Source organism: Rhinolophus sinicus, chromosome 16 (genome assembly GCF_057876585.1).
Source record: "Rhinolophus sinicus isolate RSI-liver-muscle chromosome 16, RSI-T2T, whole genome shotgun sequence".
Classification (NCBI taxonomy): domain Eukaryota; kingdom Metazoa; phylum Chordata; class Mammalia; order Chiroptera; family Rhinolophidae; genus Rhinolophus; species Rhinolophus sinicus.
In genome coordinates this window covers 120,316,715-120,340,269 of record NC_142516.1, presented here as the reverse complement: position 1 = coordinate 120,340,269, position 23,555 = coordinate 120,316,715, and the positions used below count along the sequence as shown (strand labels likewise).

General features: G+C 36.6%; 1 protein-coding gene across 1 annotated transcript in view; it reads right to left on the bottom strand.

The window, feature by feature from the left end:
- Positions 1–19,112, bottom strand: part of FGL1 (fibrinogen like 1) — a 28,381-nt gene extending 9,269 nt beyond the window's left edge. The window contains exons 1-3 of the mRNA XM_019738010.3: positions 19,008–19,112; positions 10,465–10,543; positions 8,166–8,346 (exon numbers count right to left, since the gene is read on the bottom strand). Coding sequence (XP_019593569.3) covers positions 8,166–8,346; positions 10,465–10,536 — 253 coding nt within the window. The 5' untranslated portion in view covers positions 10,537–10,543; positions 19,008–19,112. The remainder of the gene's footprint in view (positions 1–8,165; positions 8,347–10,464; positions 10,544–19,007) is intronic.
- Between the last annotated feature and the right edge of the window lie 4,443 nt (positions 19,113–23,555).

The window sequence follows — 23,555 nt, the reverse complement described above, 5'->3', positions numbered from 1 at the left end:
GGAAAACGATCACCTAAGTTCAGTGTTGTTCAAAAGTTTCCATCTTATAGTCAAGTATATTGCACACCACTTTTCATTACAGTAGACATATTTTAACTTTCCTTGTTAGGAAAGGAGCTCTTCACTTATATTTAACCTCCTACCAAAGTGCTGAATAGTAAAGGCTCATAAGGTTCAGACTATTTTCCAGGAAAATATGGAAATAACTAGCTATAACGTTTGCCTCTGGAAAACTTTGTGAATGTGGAGTTTTCAGCCAGCATTTTATATTTGTTTTTATTTTATGCCAAATGTGAGTTTGTGTTTTTAAAAAACTTTCCTTCTTCCCAGAGGAAAATGTCAAATACAACTTAGGATCCAGATGAAAGCTTTCAACTGAATAAAAAGAAAAACCAACCGACCAACAAATAAATAGAAATCAAATAAGTGCCTGTAGCAAAATTGCTTATAGCAGATACATTAAGAAGCCCACCTTGGGGAAATGTGACTGACACTGTGATAGTATAAAGTTGAAACAATGTAGAGTTTTAAACATTAACTAGATATTTAAAACAATAATTTTTAAAATTTTATTAAATTTATTGGGGTGACATTGGCTAATAAAATTATATAGGTTTCAAATGTACAATTCCACAATACATCATCTCTATGTTATATTGTGTGTTCACCACCAAAAGTCACATCTCTTTCCATCACCATGCATTTGACCGTGTTTACCCTTTGCTACCTTACGCTGCCCTCCTTTCCCTCTGGTAACCACCATACTGCTTTGTGTCTATGAGTTTTTGATTGTTCACTTGCTTTCAAAAAAATTTTTATTAAATTTATTGGGGTGACATTGGTTAGTAAAATTATATAGGCTTCAAACGTACAGTTCTATAATATGTCTGCTATATATTGCATTGTGTGCTCACCACCCAGAGTCGGTTCCCCTTATCACCATATATTTGACCCCCTTTACCCTCTTCTACCACCCTCTCCTCCCCCCTTACTCTCTCAGAACCACTAAACTGTTGTCTGTGTCTATGGGTTTTTGTTTCCCTTGTTTGTTTTTACCTTTCAGTTTTATATCCCACATATGAGTGAAATCATATGGTTCTCGACTTAAGTGTGGCGTTGGTGGTATAGTGGGGAGCATAGCTGCCTTCTAAAACAATAATTTTCAAAATGTTTTGACCCACTCAACCCCCTGGAGAATAGGCAGGAGAGGGGATGGGCTAAAGAGCTCTGTGTTCGTGGGAGTTAAAAAAAAAAAAGAAAAGGATTTTTGAATACTTACATAATACTGGAGTGAATCAAGGGCTTCCTGCCGGGTTTGACAATCATTGTGTTAAACTGGGTGCGGTCAGTACTTTCTCTGATCATGCAGAAAACAAGCTATGTTGGAAGGCTAAATGCTTAAACTTCATAAAGTGACGGGATAATCTGCCAAATGGGCTTTTTCCTCTTGTCCCAGAATGGTGGCTGAGCTCAAAGCTAAGAACTAAAGGCACTAAGCATTCCACATTGTAAACTCAACGGAGGCCAGCTTCTTCTTTTCTGTAGGGCATGTTGGGAAACGCCAGAACTGGCCCTGCCACCATCATTCTCAACTCCCAGGAGACATAAGAAGGAAACGTAAGAGGAGAAAGGAAGTTGGGTCCTTGGAGGGTACAGTATTCTTGTAGGGTGGGCTGAGTGGGCTCCCTCCTCTGAAAACCAGGGAGAGACATATACAGTAATCCCCCCAGCTACCCATGGTTTTGCTTTATACTGTTTTAGTTAGCTGTGGTTAACTGCAGTCCAAAAATATTAAATGAAAAATTTCAGAAATAATTCCTAAGTCTGAAATCGTGCTCCATTCTGAGTAGTGTGGTGAAATCTCACAAATCCCAGTCCGTCTGTCCTGCCTGGTCGTGAATCATCCCTTTGTCCAGCATCTGCACGTTGCAGGTGCCCCCCCACCCGCTGGTTACTTAGCAGCTTTCTCAGTGACCAGTTTGACTGTCTGAGTATAGCAGTGCTTGTGTTCAAGTCACCCTCGTTTTACTTCATAATGGCCCCAAAGCACAAGAGAAGTGATGCTGGCCATTCGGACTTGCCAGCATAAACTGCTTCCTTAGGGTGAAAAAGTATGTATGTATAGGAAAAACATAGTCTATATGGGGTCTGGCATTGGGGTTTCAGGCATACTGAAGATCTTGGAACGTATTTCCTGCGAACAAGCGGGGAATCCTCTAATAACATAGATAGTTAGCTGACATTTATTGAGCTAAATGCTTTTGTAATCATGTATATGTACATTAACTCATTTAATCTTTTCAACAAAGAAACAGGTATTATTATCATTCCTATTATACAGATGAGGAATGAAGCACATAGAGGTAAAGTAATTTTCCAAAAGGCCACAGCTAGCACGATGGGCAGCTGGACTTTGAAATCAGGCTTCAGAGTCTATACTTTAACCACATCACAGATGGCCTCGAGAGACTGTTTCACAAAGTTTGCAGCTCCTGCGGAATGGGACAGGGTTAAGCTAGTGCTTTTGTTGGCTAAACAGATGTTGTGATGCCATAAGCTGTTGTGATTGTCACTGATGAATGCAAATTTGATACTATAATCTTTTAATTTAGGTACCTAATTCAGTAGCACCCAAAAGCTTAAAAAAAAGATGTATTTAATTATGGTATATAGAAATCATGTGATTTGTGCATTGTTTGCATAAATTGCTAGGTTGTATGTAATTAGGTGTTGTCTCCCATGAGATGAACTAGAATTCAGAAAATAACTAATTTAGTAATAATATAGTAGTTTGTAAATAAGAACAAAAACATTTGTGTTTCTGTAGGTCACATACATGGATACTTAATGTGTTTAAATTTAAGGACACCAAAACCATAAATTTTGGTGTGAGCAAGTCCTTATATATTTTATATAATACATGTTATATATATATAACATATATGCTATAATATGTATTTTATTAGAATTTATGTGTGATATATTTTATTTATCGAGTGTTTGCCTTTGGTAGGCTCTCCAGTACAATTGCCTATATGCTGAAAAATAAAGCACAATTGAACTGTATTTATATTTCACAGTTTATTCCTCCTTCTTCTCCTTCATGCTTTCACCACATATGATGAATATTAAACATGGATCTACTAACTTCTGGATTTCTTTTTAGCTGTTTATATCCAGAAACAGTCGTCTAGAATGTCTATCTTCCATTATTCTAAGTGTTATGTTATAAGAAACACACACACACACACACACACACACACACACACGCTCACACACACACAATAATGATTTGCCTGGGTCCTGTCCATATGACTCTTCTATCCAATTCCTGCTTATGCAGTCAGTCCTGCTCTGACCTTGACAGTTTAATTTCTTAGTAACTGATTTCTTGTCTTACTCCTTGGTGACCTCTTGTTTCCTAAGGTCTATTCCCAGCACTCTCAACCCAGGGATCAGATTCTTAGCTCTTAAACTTCAGTCTTCTCATGGCAGGTGGCACAATCCTAGGACCAAACATACACTTGCCTGCCTCTGGCCATTATCAGACATTAGAATTTGTGTTGATAACATGCTCAGGTTGTGTCTAAATAGATACCCTGAATCAGGACCTTGGTTTAGAATTTGGAATAATGGTACCTCTCCTGCATCCACCAGTTCGTTGTCCTTGGGGTGAGTTTTGTACCTAGCTTTGCATTCACATATCTGTACGCTCGTCCCTTGAATATCCAAGGTGTTGCCTTCCTCTCAAGCAGTTATTCAAATACCTAGCTTGTTCTACTCTAGGGGTCAGTTTGAAGTATTTGCCCTCACTTTCTTTCACCTGATCTGTTCCACCAATTAAATTTAAAAAATACTGGGGGTGCCAAAAAAAATGTATGGACACTTCGGTCAACATTGTTCAAGCAGTAGCTCACCATAATCAGAAATGTCTGAATGCTGATGGTAACCACTTTGAGCACCTCTTGCAATTGCAGAAGTCAAACATGACTTGCAGTCATCTTTTGTTATCGGTATATATCGAGTATTACAATGTTAATATAGTTTTCCTTTTTAAAAATATGTATACATTTTTTGGCACCCTCTGTACGTGTGGAACTTTTACTATATGCCAATCACCATGATAGGTGCTGAAAGTATTAAGCATGCAGTGACAATACCCTAGGATTAGTACTAAGACAGAAAAATAGAGGATGCTTTTGGAGTGCATAGAAGTGGTACTCGATCCAGACTTCAGGGTCAGGAAATGTTTCTTGAAGAGCTAAACTGGGATCGGAAGAATGAATAGTACGAATCAGCCCAGGGGGAAGGGATTGAGTTCTAGATAGAGAAAAGGGCTAATGCAAAGTTCCAAAGGCTCAGGAGAGCAGGGTGCTGCTGAGAAAGTGAAATACGTTTAGTGTAACTGGAATGTAACATGCAAAAGAGACACATTCCAACAGATAATGTCCAAATTCTGGTTCCACCACACACTTCTGACACCATATCTATGCTGCTTCCACAAAACCAACACACTCATAATACTAGCAATCTCTCTGCCAGAGCAATTGCCTCCATCACCAAACACACCTTCAATATCTCACGGTGCCACTTTGAGTCCTTGTGGTCTAGAAGAGGGGCCATCCTTGGAATCAAAGACTCTCCTCTCTCTTCTTCTTGTACCACTGCACTTTCCTCTTTTCTCTAGCTTTGATCATGCACTTGGGGGTTTCCATCTCTGCTTCCTCTGATCTCTCCTCCCTCAGGCCTGACCCCTTTTCTGACCTAGGTTGCTAGAGAGAGAACAAGATGGGGCTGAGGGTGACAGCAACAAATCATGGTCATGTGGGAGGTTGTGTCAAACTTAAATGGCAAAAATTTTATATCCATTTTCCCCAAGAAAATTGGAGTGGGAGAGAAATAGATACGATAGAGAAATCTGTTGATTTTTGTTAGGATCCCTTCCTAGTTTTATATCTAGTTTCTTGCGTAACACAATTTATCTTTGAAACATTAAAAAAAATGATAGCGATACTTATGAGCACATACTATGTGCCAGGCACAGTTCTAAATGCTTTACATGTATTCATTCATTTAATCCTTACAACAATCCTATAAACTATCTACCATTATTATCTGCTTTTTTCGGCTGAGAAAATTGAGGCATAGAGATGATACCTCATTTGAGGAAACATTGCTAGTAGTGCTGCAGTCCATTCTCTAAACAATAAGTAAGACAACCTTGGTTTAAAAATAGACTGCTAATATGTGTTTGGGCGTCAAAGAGCGGGGCCATACAGAGAGGGTGGATCCAGGCCCTTGTGTTGGAGCCCAGAGCTCATGTGCACTCTCCTCACTGTCACTATCAGAATCTGTGCTGTTCCCTTAGGAAAGTTCACTGGCAACAAAGAGCCTTCTAGACTTCCATCATTGGAGTTGGTTATGCCAATTTTATGGGCAGGCTGTCTGGTTTCACACTCCCTGAGCCCTGGAGAACCCTGAATGAAGGGTACTTCTAGTTACATTTCTTTATAAAAGTACTACCTTCCTGGGCCAGAAGCTGATATCTAAGGCAATGCAAGGTGTATTAGTTTGCTAGGGCTGCCATGATAAAATACCATAGATGGGCTGCCTTAAACAACAGAAATTCATTTTCTCAGTTCTGGAGCATGAAAGTCTAAAAATTAAGGTGTCAGCTGGTTTGTTAGGGCTTTAGTGTATGAAATGGGGGGTGGGGGGGTGGAGGACAGAATTCAGCCCATAAGGCAGGGTCATCAATCAAATGGCCTCCTGACTGTTCTGATCACCCCCTTCTCAGTGACTCATTTCTGTCACCCACAATGACTGACCCAATCAACTGAGTGAGATCTTACCCTCCAACCTGTGTCTTTTGCTATTTCCCCCAGTCTCTGGATAGGGACCTGAAGCCTGCTGAGTGGATAGCTGATTATATTACAGCCAGGCCCCAAATTTCACGCACTGAAAAGGGTACCAAACTGCCACAAGACCCCACCTCCTTCCTGAAAAGAAGTGAAGCTTTCTACTAGGTGACCCCAGGAAACCTTGGCCCTCTTAGCCTGTGGGAAGAAATTTGGTGAGAAGCATGACCTGGTTCTGACCTTGAACAATCTCAACCACAGCCAAGAGTGAAAGCACAAATCCTTTTCACCCCTGTAGGGATTCTCATTTAATTGGTCTGGAGTGGAACCTGGGCACTATTTGTGGACAGTTTCTTACGGATCACTTGCATTTCTGCGTATTTTGCAAGCAGAGCATATGTTCTAAAATAGTGTTTTCAGGGATGTTTGTATAGTGAACAGCCTTGGAAGATAAGGGTAGTATCTTCCTCTAGAGGAGATGGCAGGTTTGTTTGCTGTCCACTCATAAAGATAATATCTCCCTCTGGGGCAAAGGTTGGGCAGGATTGTTTGTCATCCATTAGAAAAGATTGATGTTTCCTAAGCTCAGGGTGCCTCAGCTGTGACATAGCCCACTGCCTGCACATTTTCCATCCGAATTACTCCACACTGCTTCCTTAGGATTTGCAGGCAAGGAACACTGGTGAAAACATGAAGGACGTGTTTCTGACCTAGGAGTCGCTTGTCTTTTGCCAGAGTCCCTGAAACCATGGCAGGTTAACTTGTTAGTTTGCAAATAGAGTAAAATCTCAGACCCCTCACAGTACTTTAGGAGCATTTTAAAACGTCACCAGGTGATGCTAATGGCTGAGAATCATTGTCTTCAAGGAATTGCTATAGATTCTGCTTCTGGTTTAACGGCTTTCCAGAGCTTTCTTTCACAGTCTTGCCTAATCATTGTACTAGTTCTCTTCTTAGGTTCCAGTTCCTGATTCTTTGCCCTGTGACTCACTAAGGCAGTCCCTTTGTTTTCCAAGTCTGTTTTTACCAAACTGTTTTTGTTTCCTCTTTGTTCCATGCTCCAGAGGCACAGGCCATCTTCACTGTATATCTCATTCCCAGTGACTCTGGCCTCCTTCTCTTCCTTAACAGGGAAGGGCAATTTTACTCCAAGGATTTAGGATAAAGGATCAAGTTGCTAAACAACAGAGGGTCTGAGCAAAAAGAGATTAGGATCTTGGTAAAGAGAGAAAAAGGGAGCATTTTATTGAAGCATACGTTCTAAGATCCTCACCACTCATATCCATCACTGGTGAATATATTTGAAAACACAAAATAAAGACGGTGTCATTTTCATCAGCTTGGCATCTTTTTAGCCTCTACAGCTTTTCAATTATAGTCCAATGTATTTTCCAATTTGTATTTGACTATCTTGCTATTCCTATCTCTAGGTATTACCTTGCTTTCATTCATAAGTATGAAGAGCTACTATGTTCCAGGCACTCGAATAGGCAATAGAGAGGGAAGTGCATTAAACATCATCCCAGACCTTAAAAGTGCCCAGCTAATTGACAAAGATAAATTCATAAACAGAGAAATTATAAGACATCATAGCAGTAGCTGGAATAGACATATCAACAAAGTGCTCTAGTTGTTTCTTGTTGTTTCTGACAACTACTGGTTGTCTACTTTAAAAGATGCCTGCAGGAAGCCAGGTGAATAGTTTTCTATAGGGAATAATGACATGTGCAGTGATGTGCACATGTGTTGACAGTTGAAGATCATTTAGTCTCTGGGGGAAAATACTGGCCTCATCAAAAGGAAAATTGCCAAACCATAAAAATACACACTTAAAAACAATTCTTTTATTTCCTAAATAATTCTCATTCTTTTTCCTTTTCTAATCTTTTATTCAATTACCTTATTTATTACCCTAAGTCACACCAGAGTTTCAGAAGGAAAAACTGTATAAATGTAACAAGAAACGATACACAAATAAAAACAAAGCTCAACTGTAAAATTTCACAAATATAATCTGTCACTTGCACACTGATATTTAAACAATCTATTGTTTTGGTCTCTTATTAAACTATAGAAATCCTCAAATATTGAGCATTGATGTTAAATGTCCCCTGCTGAGATAATAGACAAAAAAAGGATAAAAAATGGTTGAAGACATTCAAATTTGGTGTAATGCTTTATGTTGCTTGTAACTGGAATAGGAAAAGCTCTTTAGCAAAACCTGATGTGATCGAATAACTAGCACCATCATTGCACATGGGTATATGACATAAGTTATTGAAACACTTAAGAAAAATAGATTCTGACCTGCATATTGCCTCTTGCCGCCAAGGTCAATGACACTACTCTCCTCTCCGTTTTCCAGGAACTGGATTTCCTTCTCATGCAAAAGCTGTGTGATCTTGACTTGTTGCTGTTTGACCCGGGTCTCAAGCAGGCGCACCTGGGCTCTAAGACGTGCCTGCTCCTGGAGACAGTTCTCAAGAGCCTGCAAAGTAACATGCATCTTGTTCCCATGGAAAATAAATGCTCCAAGTAAGTTGGATAAATTAATGATTCAATTTTGTCCCCAACGCCCATTTCAGACTATTTTTCCAACAAGAAAATAGTTTGAAAATTCTAATACTATTTGCTATTTGAAGAATAAGAAATTATGGCTTATATTGAAGTGCTAGAACTAAAAAATTATATAATAAAATAATCTGAATGACTATGCTAAAAGCATTGGAATTGTGGTCACATTTGAGTCTCATAATGATTCCATAAGGTAGGAATGGACTCAAGAATCACCAGTAGGTAGGAGGAGTCAGAATTTATATCAAGTTCAAGATTTCTGTTCTCAATTTCTGCATGACGCTGTGTAAGTGCTTTCTTAGGAGTAAAATCAATGAGGCTTTTGAATGATCTTTTGGTGTTAATGTTTTCAAATATAATTGAATGCTTATAATCTGATAACATATGGCCACCTTCATTAGGGACACTATTTAGGCCTGAATATCTTACCCATTTCCTTGTTGCTGAAAATTCTACTGGAGCCACTTTAACTTTTTGATTATTTATTGTTTTTTCCTCAATCACTTTAAAAAGAGATGGGAGGAGACTCAGTCTTCCTGTTAAGTCATTTGTTTTCTCTAAAAAGGCAAATAACCCAAGAATATTGCACGGTGAGAGAGTTTATCAGCTCCTTTCTAAAGTGGCATCTGAGCCACTCCAAAGATAATGTGGCAGAGACCTCCAAAGATAAAGCAAATGGGGAGGTGAACTGGGAAGGACAGTTGCAGAGGTGAGTCTCCTGGGAAGAGGTGCTAAAGCCAAGAAACTTTAATAAAGGCTCTCGAATGCTCAATGTTGGGAGAGGTAATAGGGGTAGTTTAAAAAAATAAGGACAAAAGACAAATTTTAGCCATTTTTCAGTTTTTACCTTGACATCTCTATTTGCAGCCCATCTCATGATCTCCTGTGATAAGTATAAATGTTCACTTCTGAGAAATTATGACTTTTAATGTGTAAGTGCATCATACTGCTTTTATATACATTACTTCCTAAAATAGGCATTTGGTTATAGTCAGATATATTTCCCAATTTATATGTGCGTACCTTCCTGTTCCTATCTTTATGTGCTACCTTGTACTCATTCCATAAATACGAGGATGTACTGTATTCCAGGTACTCTGCTAGGCAGTCAGAACAGCACAATTAGATATCCAATTTGGGACAAAGGAAAGAGGTACACTGCTTTCCTGCAAAGGACTAGAATATAAACATAGCAACTTAGCCTCGAAACTGGAAGTCATATAACAAGAGAATGGAGAGGTAAGAGGCCTCCTCTCTCCCATCTCCTCGTCCAAGTCACTGAATCTCTCCCAGGTATTTCTCTAGGACTATTTTTTATTGCTCTTAGTGTTCTCTCCTCCTCACTCTTTGATTTAGCCTCTTTGAATGAGTTATTTGCTCAGGCCCCCGAGTCATAAATGTCTATTGAATGAACAGCAAACACATTTATGATGTCTGGAATCCTGTCTTGCTTTCTGATAGTGGGAAACTGGTAGTGATATTGTTAAAAATAGTAGACTAGGCATTTTAAAAATAACTGAAGGGATTACAGAGCAAATATGTTCAATCTTTATGTGACTGGATATACAGTGTTAATAAGCTTATTTAAAACTTAAGAATTTTCTTTCTCCCAGAACTTGGAGCAAATGAGTATTTTCACTTTTTTACTCGTGAATGAAAGAGGGCACACATTCATTGTAATTACTTTCAAACAATCTGTTTAGTTTACACTAATAGTGTCCGATATTGGAAAGCCCAAGGTCAATTTTAATGGACAGTTTTAAATTTCTTATATTATGTAACTGCCCAAATAACCCCAATAAATTAAAAAAGATTTTACTTATTTGTTGTGAATATTGATTTTTACTTAAAAATTTTTTTAAAGTATTTGATAAGTGCCTATTATGTGTGAGGTACTTCCACAAACTCTTTTATTTCTCCCCACCCCTTAGATTTTTTTCAGTGAAAACTTACTATAGGTTTTCTGCAAAATAAATGAAAATTCAGGTCAAAGCAAGCATTATAAATTCAACAGTTTTTGTAATGAACTTACCCAGCTTTCCCTGTTTATTACCAGAGTAGTGGTGACAAGGATAAAACTAAATATCTTTGCCATTTTTCCCATTGAAGAACTGCAAGAACAAAAAGAATTTCATACAGTTATTTACTGTGAATTTTTCATGAGTTCAGTTAGGTTAAGGCTCAAGGCAATCAAGGAGGTCCGATGCAGTTCCAGGCCATCAACGTGAGAGTCATGCCCCCAGGATATTCTCCTGGACTTTCCCAGGCTTCCCCCACACAGAATCATGCCCACTTTTACCTTCAATAGAATTGAGCCTGTTCAATTGCAAAAATAGAGGAGAGATTCTGGATCTCTGGGTGGTCCTAATGTGCTGCTTGTATGAAAGTGTGGAAAAGGCACAGGCTCTGTAAACTTGAAGACCTGGGTTCCTATTTTGGCTGGGCCGCTTTCAGTGTTGTTTGGCCACATGCAACTTACTAAAATGCTCCTGATCTGTAAAATGGAACTAATTCCTACCTTATAGGACTGTGGCAATTTTGATGTAATATTTTTAGATTGCTGGCATATAATAAGTGTTAAATAAATAGTAACTCATTTTGTATATGGAAGACAGCTTTTATTTTTAAAAGAAGAAAAAGGTTACAACAAATAGCTGATATAAATTGTTTTACTTAATGTCTCTATAGGCAAGCTATCAAGATATAAAAACTTTAAGTCCTATTTAAAGTAATGGAGGAAATTTCACTTTACCACTTCTCAAGATTATTTTAAAAACAATCTTGAAGTCATTAGTCTTGATGAAAAACTTCCCTCATCCTCAAAATAACTTCTGTGTGCTGCCAGTCGTGAATTTTCATTAATTGTTGAAGCAAAGGAGCCTAGAAGGACAGAAATATCTGCATAATCTTTAAACACATTTTACCTATGGTTTCTTCTAAAAAATAAAAAAACTGGAATCAACTGAATTGTTATTTGTCTATTTTTATTCTTATAGAACCTATGACCACTAGGTCCTTTTAATGTGTCTCTTTATCAATTTTTATATAATTAGCGAAATGATTCCTAAACTTTGCTGTCTATTAGGATCTCTTGGGAAGCTTTAAAAAAAATCTCCATGCCCAGGGATTGAATCAAATGTCTAAAGGCGGCCATTGGGCTTTGGAATTTTTTTTAAAGACTCCCAACTGATTCTAATGTTCAGCAAAAACTGAGAAGCAATAATTGATTTAAGGACTTAATAGACAAAAGTTTTTTAGTCTTTGTTAATAAAGTAAGTAGTCCTCAGTCTTTCTGAGGCCAACAAACCAGTTACAGAATGGCAGAGGCATTACTTAAATTCAGTGACAAATAGCATGCATGGCCACATTGGGAAGCATTGTAAAATATAATGTGAATTTTTAGAATATGTGAAATTTGTGCATCACAGATCATAATAGTCTGCTAGATATAACTGTATAATTTTCACTTCACACATTTTTACCTCTGGCTGACATTTTTATATAACTACATACCTAGAACTGTGTTATGTATTTTATAAGCATCTTATTTCTTCCTCAAATAATTGTACAAGGCAAGTATTATTATCCTCATCATACAAATGAATACTAGATCAGAGAGGTTAAGTAACTTCCTAAGATCACACAAATGGAGTATGGAAGACCAAACACTTGAGCTTTCCACCTTGAAGGCTCATGCCCCAGGGTGTACTCTACATGGTCTTCTTTTCTACATACCTGTATCCCTGCCATCTACTTGGCCTTCTCCACTGAACATCACTCACTCCTGAACATGCTGTGACTTATTCTTGAGACACATGCTTCACCAAATGAACATTAAGTTAACTTGAGGAGAGGAGACAGCTGCATTAAAGCAGAAGCAATCCTAGGGAATGATAGCATCAGCACAAGTTTATCGATCATCAGCTACTTAGTCAGGACTATGCTAAATGCCGTGAGAGAATAAAACACGGCTCCCTCAGCAAGGCAATGTTTTGAGGAAGAAATGAAAATAAGTATCAAAATGGAAATGAAAGACAATGTAAATTCAGTATATATGACATCATGTGTAATTAAATATAAAAACTAAACTCTCCCAGACCACCCTTAAAGACAAAATGAATTACTTCCTGCACTGTGATCCCGTGCTATATTTATAGACCAATGCAGCATTTATTCACTTAATAAACTGTGTGCTTCCCTGCTATGTTCTAGGCACTGTGCCAGGTGATGGAATTATCGTTTAGTCAGTCTTTTGCATGTCTTTCTCCAACTGTTTCCCTTTATCGATGTTGTTTTGCTTTGAATAAAATTTTTAAAGGCAAAAGCCACACCTTGCTAATTGCTAATTGTTGTATCCCCAACATCTAACTTACTATGGTGACTCTGATAAATGTTTATTTGTTGCCTCTGCAGAAAATATTCCCCAAGAGGGAAAATCTTTCTCAGAGGGGGAAAATGTGATTTCCCTCCCTTAAAACCACAGTCTGTTTATAGTGACATATTTCCTCCTCAATGCTTATTCTGGTCAAGGGGAAAACAATGGACTAAGTGCATTTTTGAAAGTGTTAAGAAAGAATTAGAGATTTTTGATTGGATTAAACACATGATTTTTTTTTCTCACAAAACCCCACTCCAGAGCCCCCTTAGGTCTCCTGAGCTTCTTTCCTTAGTGTCTAGTTGTTCCTTTCTTAATATATTAAGTTGAAATATAACAAATGGCATATGTTTGAATATTTTTGATCTACAAAATTGTCAATTTCATATGATTCAAATTAATACATATTGGTTAGATGGAAAGAACACACTTGAAATCATTGTCATCATGAAATCATGTGTCGCCTCCACAAATGACACACCCATGTTTTATATTTAAATGAGTGCCAAGAGATAGTTTTAAAATAAAATATTTGTAACTTATTTAATGAAAGAAAACAATTTAGTAACAACCTATTTGTATATGAATGCTGCCTCCATGTTAATACACCAATTTAATATGACAATTAAAATATGTAAACAAAAATTGCTAACACATGATCAACATGTGGAATCTCGTGGTTCTGTCACAAGCCAATCCTCAGGATGTCTTTAAAAGAGAAATCACAATATTCACTTTTAACTAAAGGAAAAAGTAGAAAAGCAAAGTAATTTTCCATGGAAATACTCTACATTCAAAATTTATGCACTATCCAACCACCTCTGAACTACCTCTGTTGCTACCATCTGGTCCAAGTCACCACTGAAAGATTTCGGTGATACAAACCAGAACATTTTTTGGGAATGACACCAGGACAACAGTCCAAATTGAGCCTTACCTGGGCAAATTGGGATATATGGTCACGTACCTATAAGGCTTTACATAATCTTCAAAATACTACTGTCTCACATCTCCTTTCCCTCTATTAGCCCCAGTTTTCCTTGCTCTGGCCACATTGGCCTCTTCAGTATTCCTTGAACACAACGAAATGCATTTACTTCTCAGGGCAATTGTACTTGCTGCTCCCCCTAACCGGAATGTTCTTCTTTTGAAAATCTCCATGGTTTGCTCCCTTATATCCCTCAGGTCTGTTCAAATAGCACCTTCCCAGAGACACTGTCCCTGGCTACCATATATAAAATCACAACCATCTCCCCCACCCCCATACATTCCATATCGCTTTTATAATGGATTAATTATGAATGTGTTATATATAAATAAAATATATAAAATTTAATGAAATATATATGTGTTTATTGTCTGCTACTGATCCAACTCTTCAGTTATTTATTTCTTTTGGGAATTTATAAGTCCAAATATCTCTTTAAAACCATTATAAGCTCTCACACACCCCAATGTACTGTTATGGTCATTTATTGTTTAATTTTAAAATTCATCATAGAATTCAAGTAGTAAAAAGTAAAAAAGAAACACTCCTCGAGATAATGGAGATTTCCTAAAATGTAATCAATTACATAGTCATAAAGATAAAGTGTTTTAATCTTACAGAAAATAAGAATAATTGTTTTATTATAAGCAAGCAAAAGAAAATAAAAATGGATGGAAAATACAAGATGCTTTTTAAAAATGTAAGAAGAGATTTTTAGAAGTAGAAAGTGTTATCCCATGAGGATAGAACACCGGTTCAAAATATAACTAAAGGAAATGAGATTATCCAAATATAGTCAACATTTGTGTAAACAAAGCTCAGAGAGGGAAAATAATTTGCCTAAGAAATAAAATAGACTTTCACTAAGTACATACACACTAATCTGGGAGATTAGTATAAAATTTTGATAAAATACTATTTATTTGTGACTGATTCAAATTGTTCCTCTAACTAAAAATAACTAATATATTTTAATGTATAATTGATCAGGATTTCTCCTTTTTCTTCCTAGTAGTAAAAATAATGTCTCATTTTTCTAATGTGATAACAACCAGATCTTTATAATTTTAATCCACTTCCAGCTATCAGATAAAATATTCTGGAGTCAAGAATTTAAAGTCATGAAATTTTGTGTGTTCCAGATTTTGCGTTAATGTTGTCTGTTGAAATTAATATATTTTTGTTTGGTTCATCAAGTTCCCTTATTTATTTGTGGGGTCAAGTACTTTCTTATAGAAATGAATAAATTAGCTTATAGAGCTTTTTAAAAATTATGTCTTCATGTCTCTGTCTGATATTGGTTCTTGCATAAGTGACAGTATGTGTTGAAAGTGCGCTGGGAGGCACCTCCAAGCCCAGGACATGTGGCAACCATCTGCAGATCACTTTGCAGCTTACACCAAGTTTCCCTGGGTAGGGCACAGGCAGCAGCTGACCTTGGCCTGAAACACAACCCCTCCCAAGAGGCCGTAGAACCAGCACACCCAGTGGCCAGCCTCAGACCATACCAGAGCACCACCGAATAACCTCCACAAATGACACACACAAAGGGCAGACTGGGCTGGAACCAGAGCCCTGCTAAAGGGAATCCTGCTCCATGGGGTCAGCCCCTGCACAACAACTCCTCCACTGTAGTCACAGCCAGTGCTCACAACAAATCAGCCTGAGAGTCAATCCCTCCCACTGATGTGCAAACAGCAACCAAGGATCAACTACAACAGGAGGGCACACACAACTCACAGAAGGGACACACCTGGAGCACCTGACTCGGGTGATCAGAGAGACTGTGCCACTGGGCCCCACAGCACTCCTAGTACATAAGGCAACTCTACTAAGACTGGGAAATATAGCAGCCCTACCTAATACATAGACACAAACACAGGGAAGCAAACAAAATGGGGAGACAAAGAAACATGTCCCAAATAAAAGAACAGAACAAAGCTGCAGAAAAATAACTAAACAAAATGGAGACAACAATCTACCAGATGCAAAGTTCAAAACACTGATTATAAAGATGCTTGATGATCTCAGAGAGAACTTCAACAAAGAGACAGAAAGCATAAAAGTGAAGCTAGAAAACATAAAAAAGAACCAGTCAGAAAAGAATGCAGTAACTGAAATAAAGCATACGTTAAAGGGAATCAACAGATTACATGAAGCAGAGGATTAATCAATGATTTGGATATTAAGGTAGCAGAAAACACCCAATCAGAACAGCAAAAATAATTAAAAAAAAAAAGAGGATAGTTTAAGGGGTCTCTGTGGCTTCAGGGGACATCAGTCATACCAACATTCATATCACAAGCGTACCAGAAGGAGACGAGAGAGAGCAAGGAATTGAAAACCTATTTGAAGAAATAACAACTGAAAACTTCCCTAACCTGGCAAAGAAAATAGATGTACAAGCTCAGGAAATACAGAGAATACCAAACAAGATAAAACCGAAGAGGCCTATACCAAGACATATTATAATTAAATTGCCAAAGGTTAAAGACAAAGAGAGAATATTAAAAGCAGCAAAAGAAAAGCAGTTAGTTACGTACAAGGGAGCTCTCATAAGACTGTCAGCTTATTTCCCAACAGAAATTTTGTAGCCAAGAAGGGAGTGGCAGGAAATATTCGAAGTAATGAAAAGTAAGGACCTACAACCAAGACTAGTCTACCCAGCAAGGCTATCATTTAGAATGGAAGGAGAGATAAAGAGCTTCCCAGACAAGAAAAAGCTAAAGGAATTCATTACCACCACGCCAGTATTACAAGAAATGTTAGAGGGACTTCTTTAAGAAGAACAAACAAACAAACAAACAAACAAGAGAAGATAAAAAAAAATGTGAATAATAAAATGGCAATAATTAGGTACCTATCAATAATTATTTTAAATGTAAATGGATTAAATACTCCAATCAAAAGACACAGGGTAGCTGAATGAATAAGAAAACAAGACCGGTACATAGCTCCCTACAAGAAACTCACTTCAGATCGAAAGACACGCACATATGGAATGTAAAGACATGGAAAAAGATAGTCCATGAAAATGAAAACAAACGAACAAGAAAATCTGGAGTAGCAATATTTATACCAGACTCAAAATAGACTTTAAAACAAAGGCTATAACAAGAGACAAAGAAGGACCCAGTAATAGTACTTCTGGGTATTTACTCAAAGAAACCCAAAACATTACTTCAAAGGGACAATGTGTATCCTCATGCTCATTGCAGTGTTACTTACAATAGTCAAGATATGCATGGAGGCAACCTGGGTGTCCATCATGGATGAATGGATAAAGAAGATGTGGTACATATATACAATGGAATATTACTCAGCCATAAAAAAGAATGAAATCTTGCCATCTGCAAAAACATGGATGAACCTAGAGGGTACTGTGCTGAATGGAATAAGTCGGACAGAGAAAGACAAATGCCATATGATTTCATTTATATGTGGAATCTAAAGAACAAGATAAATGAACAAACAAAACAGAAACAAACTCATAGATATAGAGAGCATTTTGATGGTTGTCAGATCAGAGGGGGGTTGGGGGCACAAGTGAAAAAGGGGAAGGGATTAAGAAGTACAAATTGATAGTTACAAAATATTCATGAGGAAGTATAGCATAAGGAATACAGTCATTAATATTGAAATAACTATGTATAGTGTCAGATGGGTACTAGATTTATCGTTGTGATCACTTTGTAATTATATATATGTCTAAAAAATATATATATATATAATCACATTATATAAATGTCTAATCACTATGTTTTACACCTGAATCTAATATAATATTGTATGTCAACTATAATTGAAAAATTAGAAAAGCTACTTTTAAAAAGTGCTCTGGGAGATGCTGGGAAATTATATAATATATATACATATTGTTCTATGTTAGATTTGATATAAAATAAAGGGCCAAAGAAATGTTTTTACAAGTCTGTCTCTAGGTGTCCTGAAATTTCCATCTCATTGTCATTAAAATAATCAAATCTGATCATTCCCAGGTAAAGAAAGCAGCTTCTAGTTTGGCAGATATTTAAACAATAAAGCATTTCAAAATGCCATTATATGTATTTTAAAAATCATTATATTAATTTGATCAAATTTAAAATAATTCCTAAAAATATCTTAAGTCCTCTAAAATTCCCCAGTGCCCTCCTTTGTAATTCTAATCATCTTCTGCAGTACTGAAGAAATGTTTAGGTTTTAAGAAATTTGCTTTGAAAAATCTAGTCTCCATCATTCACCAGAGTAAACAAGTATTATTCTGCAAATCTGGCTTGTGGTAAAGTTATATCAAATGATTTAGTTCCTCACTATGTAACTATTTGTATTTCTTTTACAATGTTTTTGCTTTGGGCTGTTTCAAAACTTTTAGTTATTATAAATTGAAATAGCATTCCAATGGCTATTCTTTGATTTCCCATATTATTTAATATAAATTATTCTAAGTCTACAAAGTCTAATTGCTTCCCCCCTAAATTTTTTATTTTAGGTTAAATGATTATAGTGAAGTAAATTTAAAGTCAAAAATATTAAGTTTGGAACTTAAAAAATTACACAGCTGATAGGTAAATTTTAAAAACACAATTACAAAACAAAAGTACATTAGTGGCATGCAAAATCTCAAAACTGTGTTTTAAGTGGGCAATTATGAAAGAATATAAAAGAAATAAAAAAGGAAGAAAAAGTTATTGAAGAAAGCATGTTTAATAAGATAGCACTCACAAACGGACTACATCCTTAATGGAGGACAGTTAGTTAAAAATTTACCCAGGAACACAGAGTTAAAGACTCGTTCTATGCTATTCTTTACCAGCCTTTTTTCTTTTTCTGAAAATGGAAAATAACAATATCTTTCTTATTTATCTTAAGAATTTATACTCAAGGAAAGCCTGGAAAAGCTAAATGAGTTTGATTCCCAAAGATAGAAATAAAAATATTTCTGAAGAATTCACTTATTTTCCATTTTGTATAATGAAATTGCAAATCCTATTATTTACATCAAATTTCCACCCAATTCACTTAAAATGTACTGGTAATGGAAAGGAGATATAATTCTAAATCTCTTTTCCAAGCTGCAGAAGCAGCCTTCTCTCTAATCAACATGACCTCTCTCAATAGCTGATGATGGTTTCTTGAGTTCTGCTGAATATCATACCTATGAGATAAATTAGCATTATTACAATTATATCAAATGTGCAGAGATGTTAAATACCTTGCCTAAAGCTAGAAACAAGTCAGAGACGGAGCTCAGTTCACGTCCAGCGACTCGGCTTGCCAGGATCCTCTAACTGCACTCAGAGTTTGTAATTGTTTCTCCATTATTTGATTAGAAGTAGGGACAATATTGATTCTGGCTTTAACCCAGAAATAAATATGTGAGGAAATCAGTTTAACTGGAAGGAACACTAAAAGAGAGATTCAAGGACAAATCTCAATACTCTGATATTTTCTTTTTTCCTCCTATTTGTATGAACTTTTATGACAGATCCAATAATACAAGGGGTGCCCAAAAAATGCATCCACTTTTTAAGAAAGGAAAAAAACTATTAAAATTACACTGATGGTAACTACTTTGAGCACCTCTTGTAATTGCAGAAGTCAAACATGACTTGTATTCATCTTTTGTTATCAATATATATTATTACAATTTTAATACAGTTTGTTCCTTTCTTAAAATATGTATACATTTTTTGGCACCCTCTGTATATCTTTACAAAAATACATCTCTGATTTTTTAACCTGTTATTATTGTGCTCATTCAGAGAATTTTTGTACTTTGATTAACTTCAGTCATCATCACTTAAAAATTAAAGAAAACCAAAGTTCAGTTGAAGCTTTGTTTTATAGAACTAATGATAATAAAACTTTACCTATAAAGATATGAATTAAGATGTTATTTCAACTACAACATGGAGACAAGCCAAATTTTTCTAGTTATAAAACATAGGACTTTTAATAAATTGTCCAGATAAAATAGTTTATTTGATCTTTAAGAAAGGCAAAAGGACTCCCTGAGGTGCAAAATTGTGAAATGTAACTGTAAGCATCAATTACCCCCAGAACGAATTGTTCCTTTTGTTTTAAACTCTAGAGGATTTTCTAATGTGTAAGAAACATCTTGTTAGCTCTGTTCATCATATTGCATAATGGTTTCTGACTGCAAATACAGGTTCATCATTTCGTTTTTCATTCTGATGTAACTCAAGCTGTTGTTTGCTGTTTGTTCTGTGATCCCTATTTCTTAACTCATATTCCGGTAAAACACTGACGCTGTTTTCTTTCTGTTCTTTGTTGTTTTCTGGACTCAAGTGTTGCCGGTGTTTGGCCTTCCCGTTAAACATTTTTCTGTCATTCACTCAGAATTTTTGAAGTTTATTGAGGAAACAGTAATCCTGATGATTTACTGGAAAGAAAATGTCAGTTAGGTTGAAGTGATTTACATCTATAGGAGAAGTGGAGATTATACATTCACAATTGTAGTGGATTCAAAGCTGCTGACATTAAACTTCAAAAGCAAAGGTGTAGGATTATTTGGCTGATTTGATAACTACCTCTGCGGTAAAATGAAATATTTTGAAATAGAAATCTATTTTTTCCTCCTTGTATCCCTTTCATCTTCTCCCTTTTCAAGCATTTAATGAGTGATGTGCTCACTTCTTCAGAGGACAAATAATAATAACAATAACAGTAGTTAGCACATGTGACACACGTATTATGTGCCACGAATGATAAATACATTAAGTGATTCAACCACAACAGCCCTACGAGAAGTTCTCGCTACTATCTCCATTTCCCAAATGAGGAAACTGAGGCACAGAGGTTTAAGTAGCTTTCCCAAGGTCACACAGCTAGCAAGAAAGAGGTGGCCAGGATTCAAAGGCAGACTAGCTCAGAATCTGTGCTCTCCACCATTAAAGATAGACAATGCTGTCTGTCAAGGACTTAGCCAGGATCACTGCCTTCTAAGAAACCTGGAGAAAGCTGATCAGACAAAGGACAGAATCAAGGTCAATGTTCTGGGAAGGCATGCCAGAAACTGGACTTGCTGGGAAGAATATTCTTCCTTTAGTCCGTGGACTGTCAGAACATGGTGGAAGGAAGAACTGTCATCCAAATTTGTGACCTTGTACGATTGTACTGAAGCTATGAAATGAGAATGAGATCTGAGATCACGGGCTGAAAGAAGTACTCGTATGAGAAAAGACTGATATAAGAGGAGCAGGTTGGATCCAGTGTTTGAGGAGATGGACCAGAAACAGAAGGCTTGGGATGCATAATTTAAGGCACACCTTGACCAGAATAGTGAACTTATTAAGGCTTACATCTTAGATTAGCTTGTCTAGAAGTTGGATTTTATGCATTTACCCTATGAGTGATTAGTTTCTGGGGAACTAACTTACACTTAATAGTTTCTCAAGGGATATATAAAACAGAAAAGCTAACACATTAATTTAGAAAAAGAGACGTACTTGGTAAGATAACCCATTTAGTTATTTGCCAGAAGACTTCCTCATAGGGGGTAAAATCAGCCTGGAGAGTAAATCAAGTGAAAGGAGTTTTGGTGAACAAAGAACATGCATAAAGGGTATTGGATAGTCTTAGAGGTTTTTTTTCAAAGTAAAGTAATTAAATATACTATTCTCTGGCCCTGGAATATTTCCATTGGACAACAGGTTCAGTTGTACCAAGATCGGGTCATTCTGGCTCCTGGACAGGATTAGATGAGCACTGACAAGTTCTTTTCTTCCTCTTTTGGGAGACCTTATTCATAGGACTCTCTCAATTAATACATCAGTTATAGCACAATTGTCATCCAAACCCTCTGGACTCTGTATTGTGTCTGGTGGATTGAACACCTGCCCATTACCTGATACCAGACTCAGTCCCAGTGGGAAGGTTTAATTCCAGGTCTCTCCATCTCCAGTACACTCACGCCTGCATCAGTGATCATGTCTGTTCTCAACCCTATCGCGAACTAGACTCAGACGACTGATCTTACATCCTATAGTGTATTCTACCAGCATATATTTCTGACGGTTACATTTACGTACCCTGACTCCCAATTACGAGACTTATAAAATCCCATACTGTGAATACAATGATATTTTAAACTTAAAATGTGCCTTTTATTAAAATATTTAGAATGAAGCATATTGTAATTCTCAAGAAAGAGGTAATTAAGAATAATCTTCATTTCAGGCAACAGAGCCTTCTTCGGTAGAGGTAATAAAACTCCTTCCTGAAGTGTTGGTTTGGATATCATCTCCGGCAAAGTCCTGAAAAAAAAATCCTTGGTCATGTCTTAACCCTATTTCCTATCTTTCTTCACAAGGAAAAGACATTTGTAGCTCCCCAGTCGGTAAAGTAATAAGCACTAGTGATATAGCTATTGGCACAATACAGAGAACCATTTATAGGATTATGCAGAGAAATTTTGCTTTTTATTACCACAAAGTTTCCATTTTAGAATATAATCTAGGCTGAACTTCTGCATCATAAAAGCTCATGAAAGTGTCACCCACCAAGAAAAAGGAAAGTTTTTCCCAAAGATAAATTTGGTTCTGCCCCTAAACAGAAAATTGTTACTAAAATCTTCTTATTAAATATGGTAGATTGACCACACATTTTTATCTGTACTTCCTCCCCCAATCCCTTTCATATGACAGCAAATAAATAAAAAGACATAAGCCTACAATGTCAAACAAACAGTAATGACACATAAAGAGATAAAAGATAACAACAACTTATTGGAAAACTTGCTGCAGAAACCACAAAATTCAAGGGTGACTGTCAAGGCTGAAAATAGGGGGAATGGTGAAATAATATATAAAGTGCAGTTGTACCCTATAGCCCCTTCCCCACCTTATGTAACTCCCACTCTCCTTGTTCATATACCACCTATCCCTTGCCCATCTTTTATTCCTAAGAGAATTTGATCTGGAAAGTATTTTCATTTAAGGATATCAGGAATATTGGAAGGTAGGAGTCACAAACAGAGAAATTAAGTGAAAATATGCACAGAAAGAGTAAAACAGACACTTCTTCCAACCAGATTGCTGTCAGGCAGGCTTATATTTCCTAGCAGGAGACAAGGATTCTCTTTGGAAGAAATGGAATGGCCCCATAGAAAAAAATGTAATGATACTGAAATATAGTGGTTCCTCCACAGATATGCCAGCTCACCACTTAATCATATTGAAGCTCATCAATCCACAAGAAAAAGAGAGAGAGAGAGAACCCAAACAAACAAAATCAGAAATAAGAGAGAAGTGATGGGGCGGCCAGGTGGCTCAGTTGGTTAGAACATGCGCTCTCAACAACAAGGTTGCCAGTTCAATTCCCACATGGGATGGTGGGCTGCACCCCCTGCAACTAAAGATTGAAAATGGTGACTGGACTTGGAGCTGAGCTGCGCCCTCCACAACTAGATTGAAGGACAATGACTTGGGGCTGATGGGCCCTGGAAAAACATACTGTTCCCCAATATTCCCCAATAATATTAAAAAAATATATATGTATGTATATACATACATATATATATATATATATATATATATATATATATATATATATATATATATAAAGAGAGAGAGAGAAGTGACAACCAACACTACAGAAATACAAAAAAATGTTAATAAAATACTACAAGTAATTACACACTAACTATAACTAATTGGACAATCTGGAAGAAATGGATAAATTCCTAGAAGCTTACAATCTTCCAAGACTGAATTAAGAAGAAACAGAAAATCTAAACTGA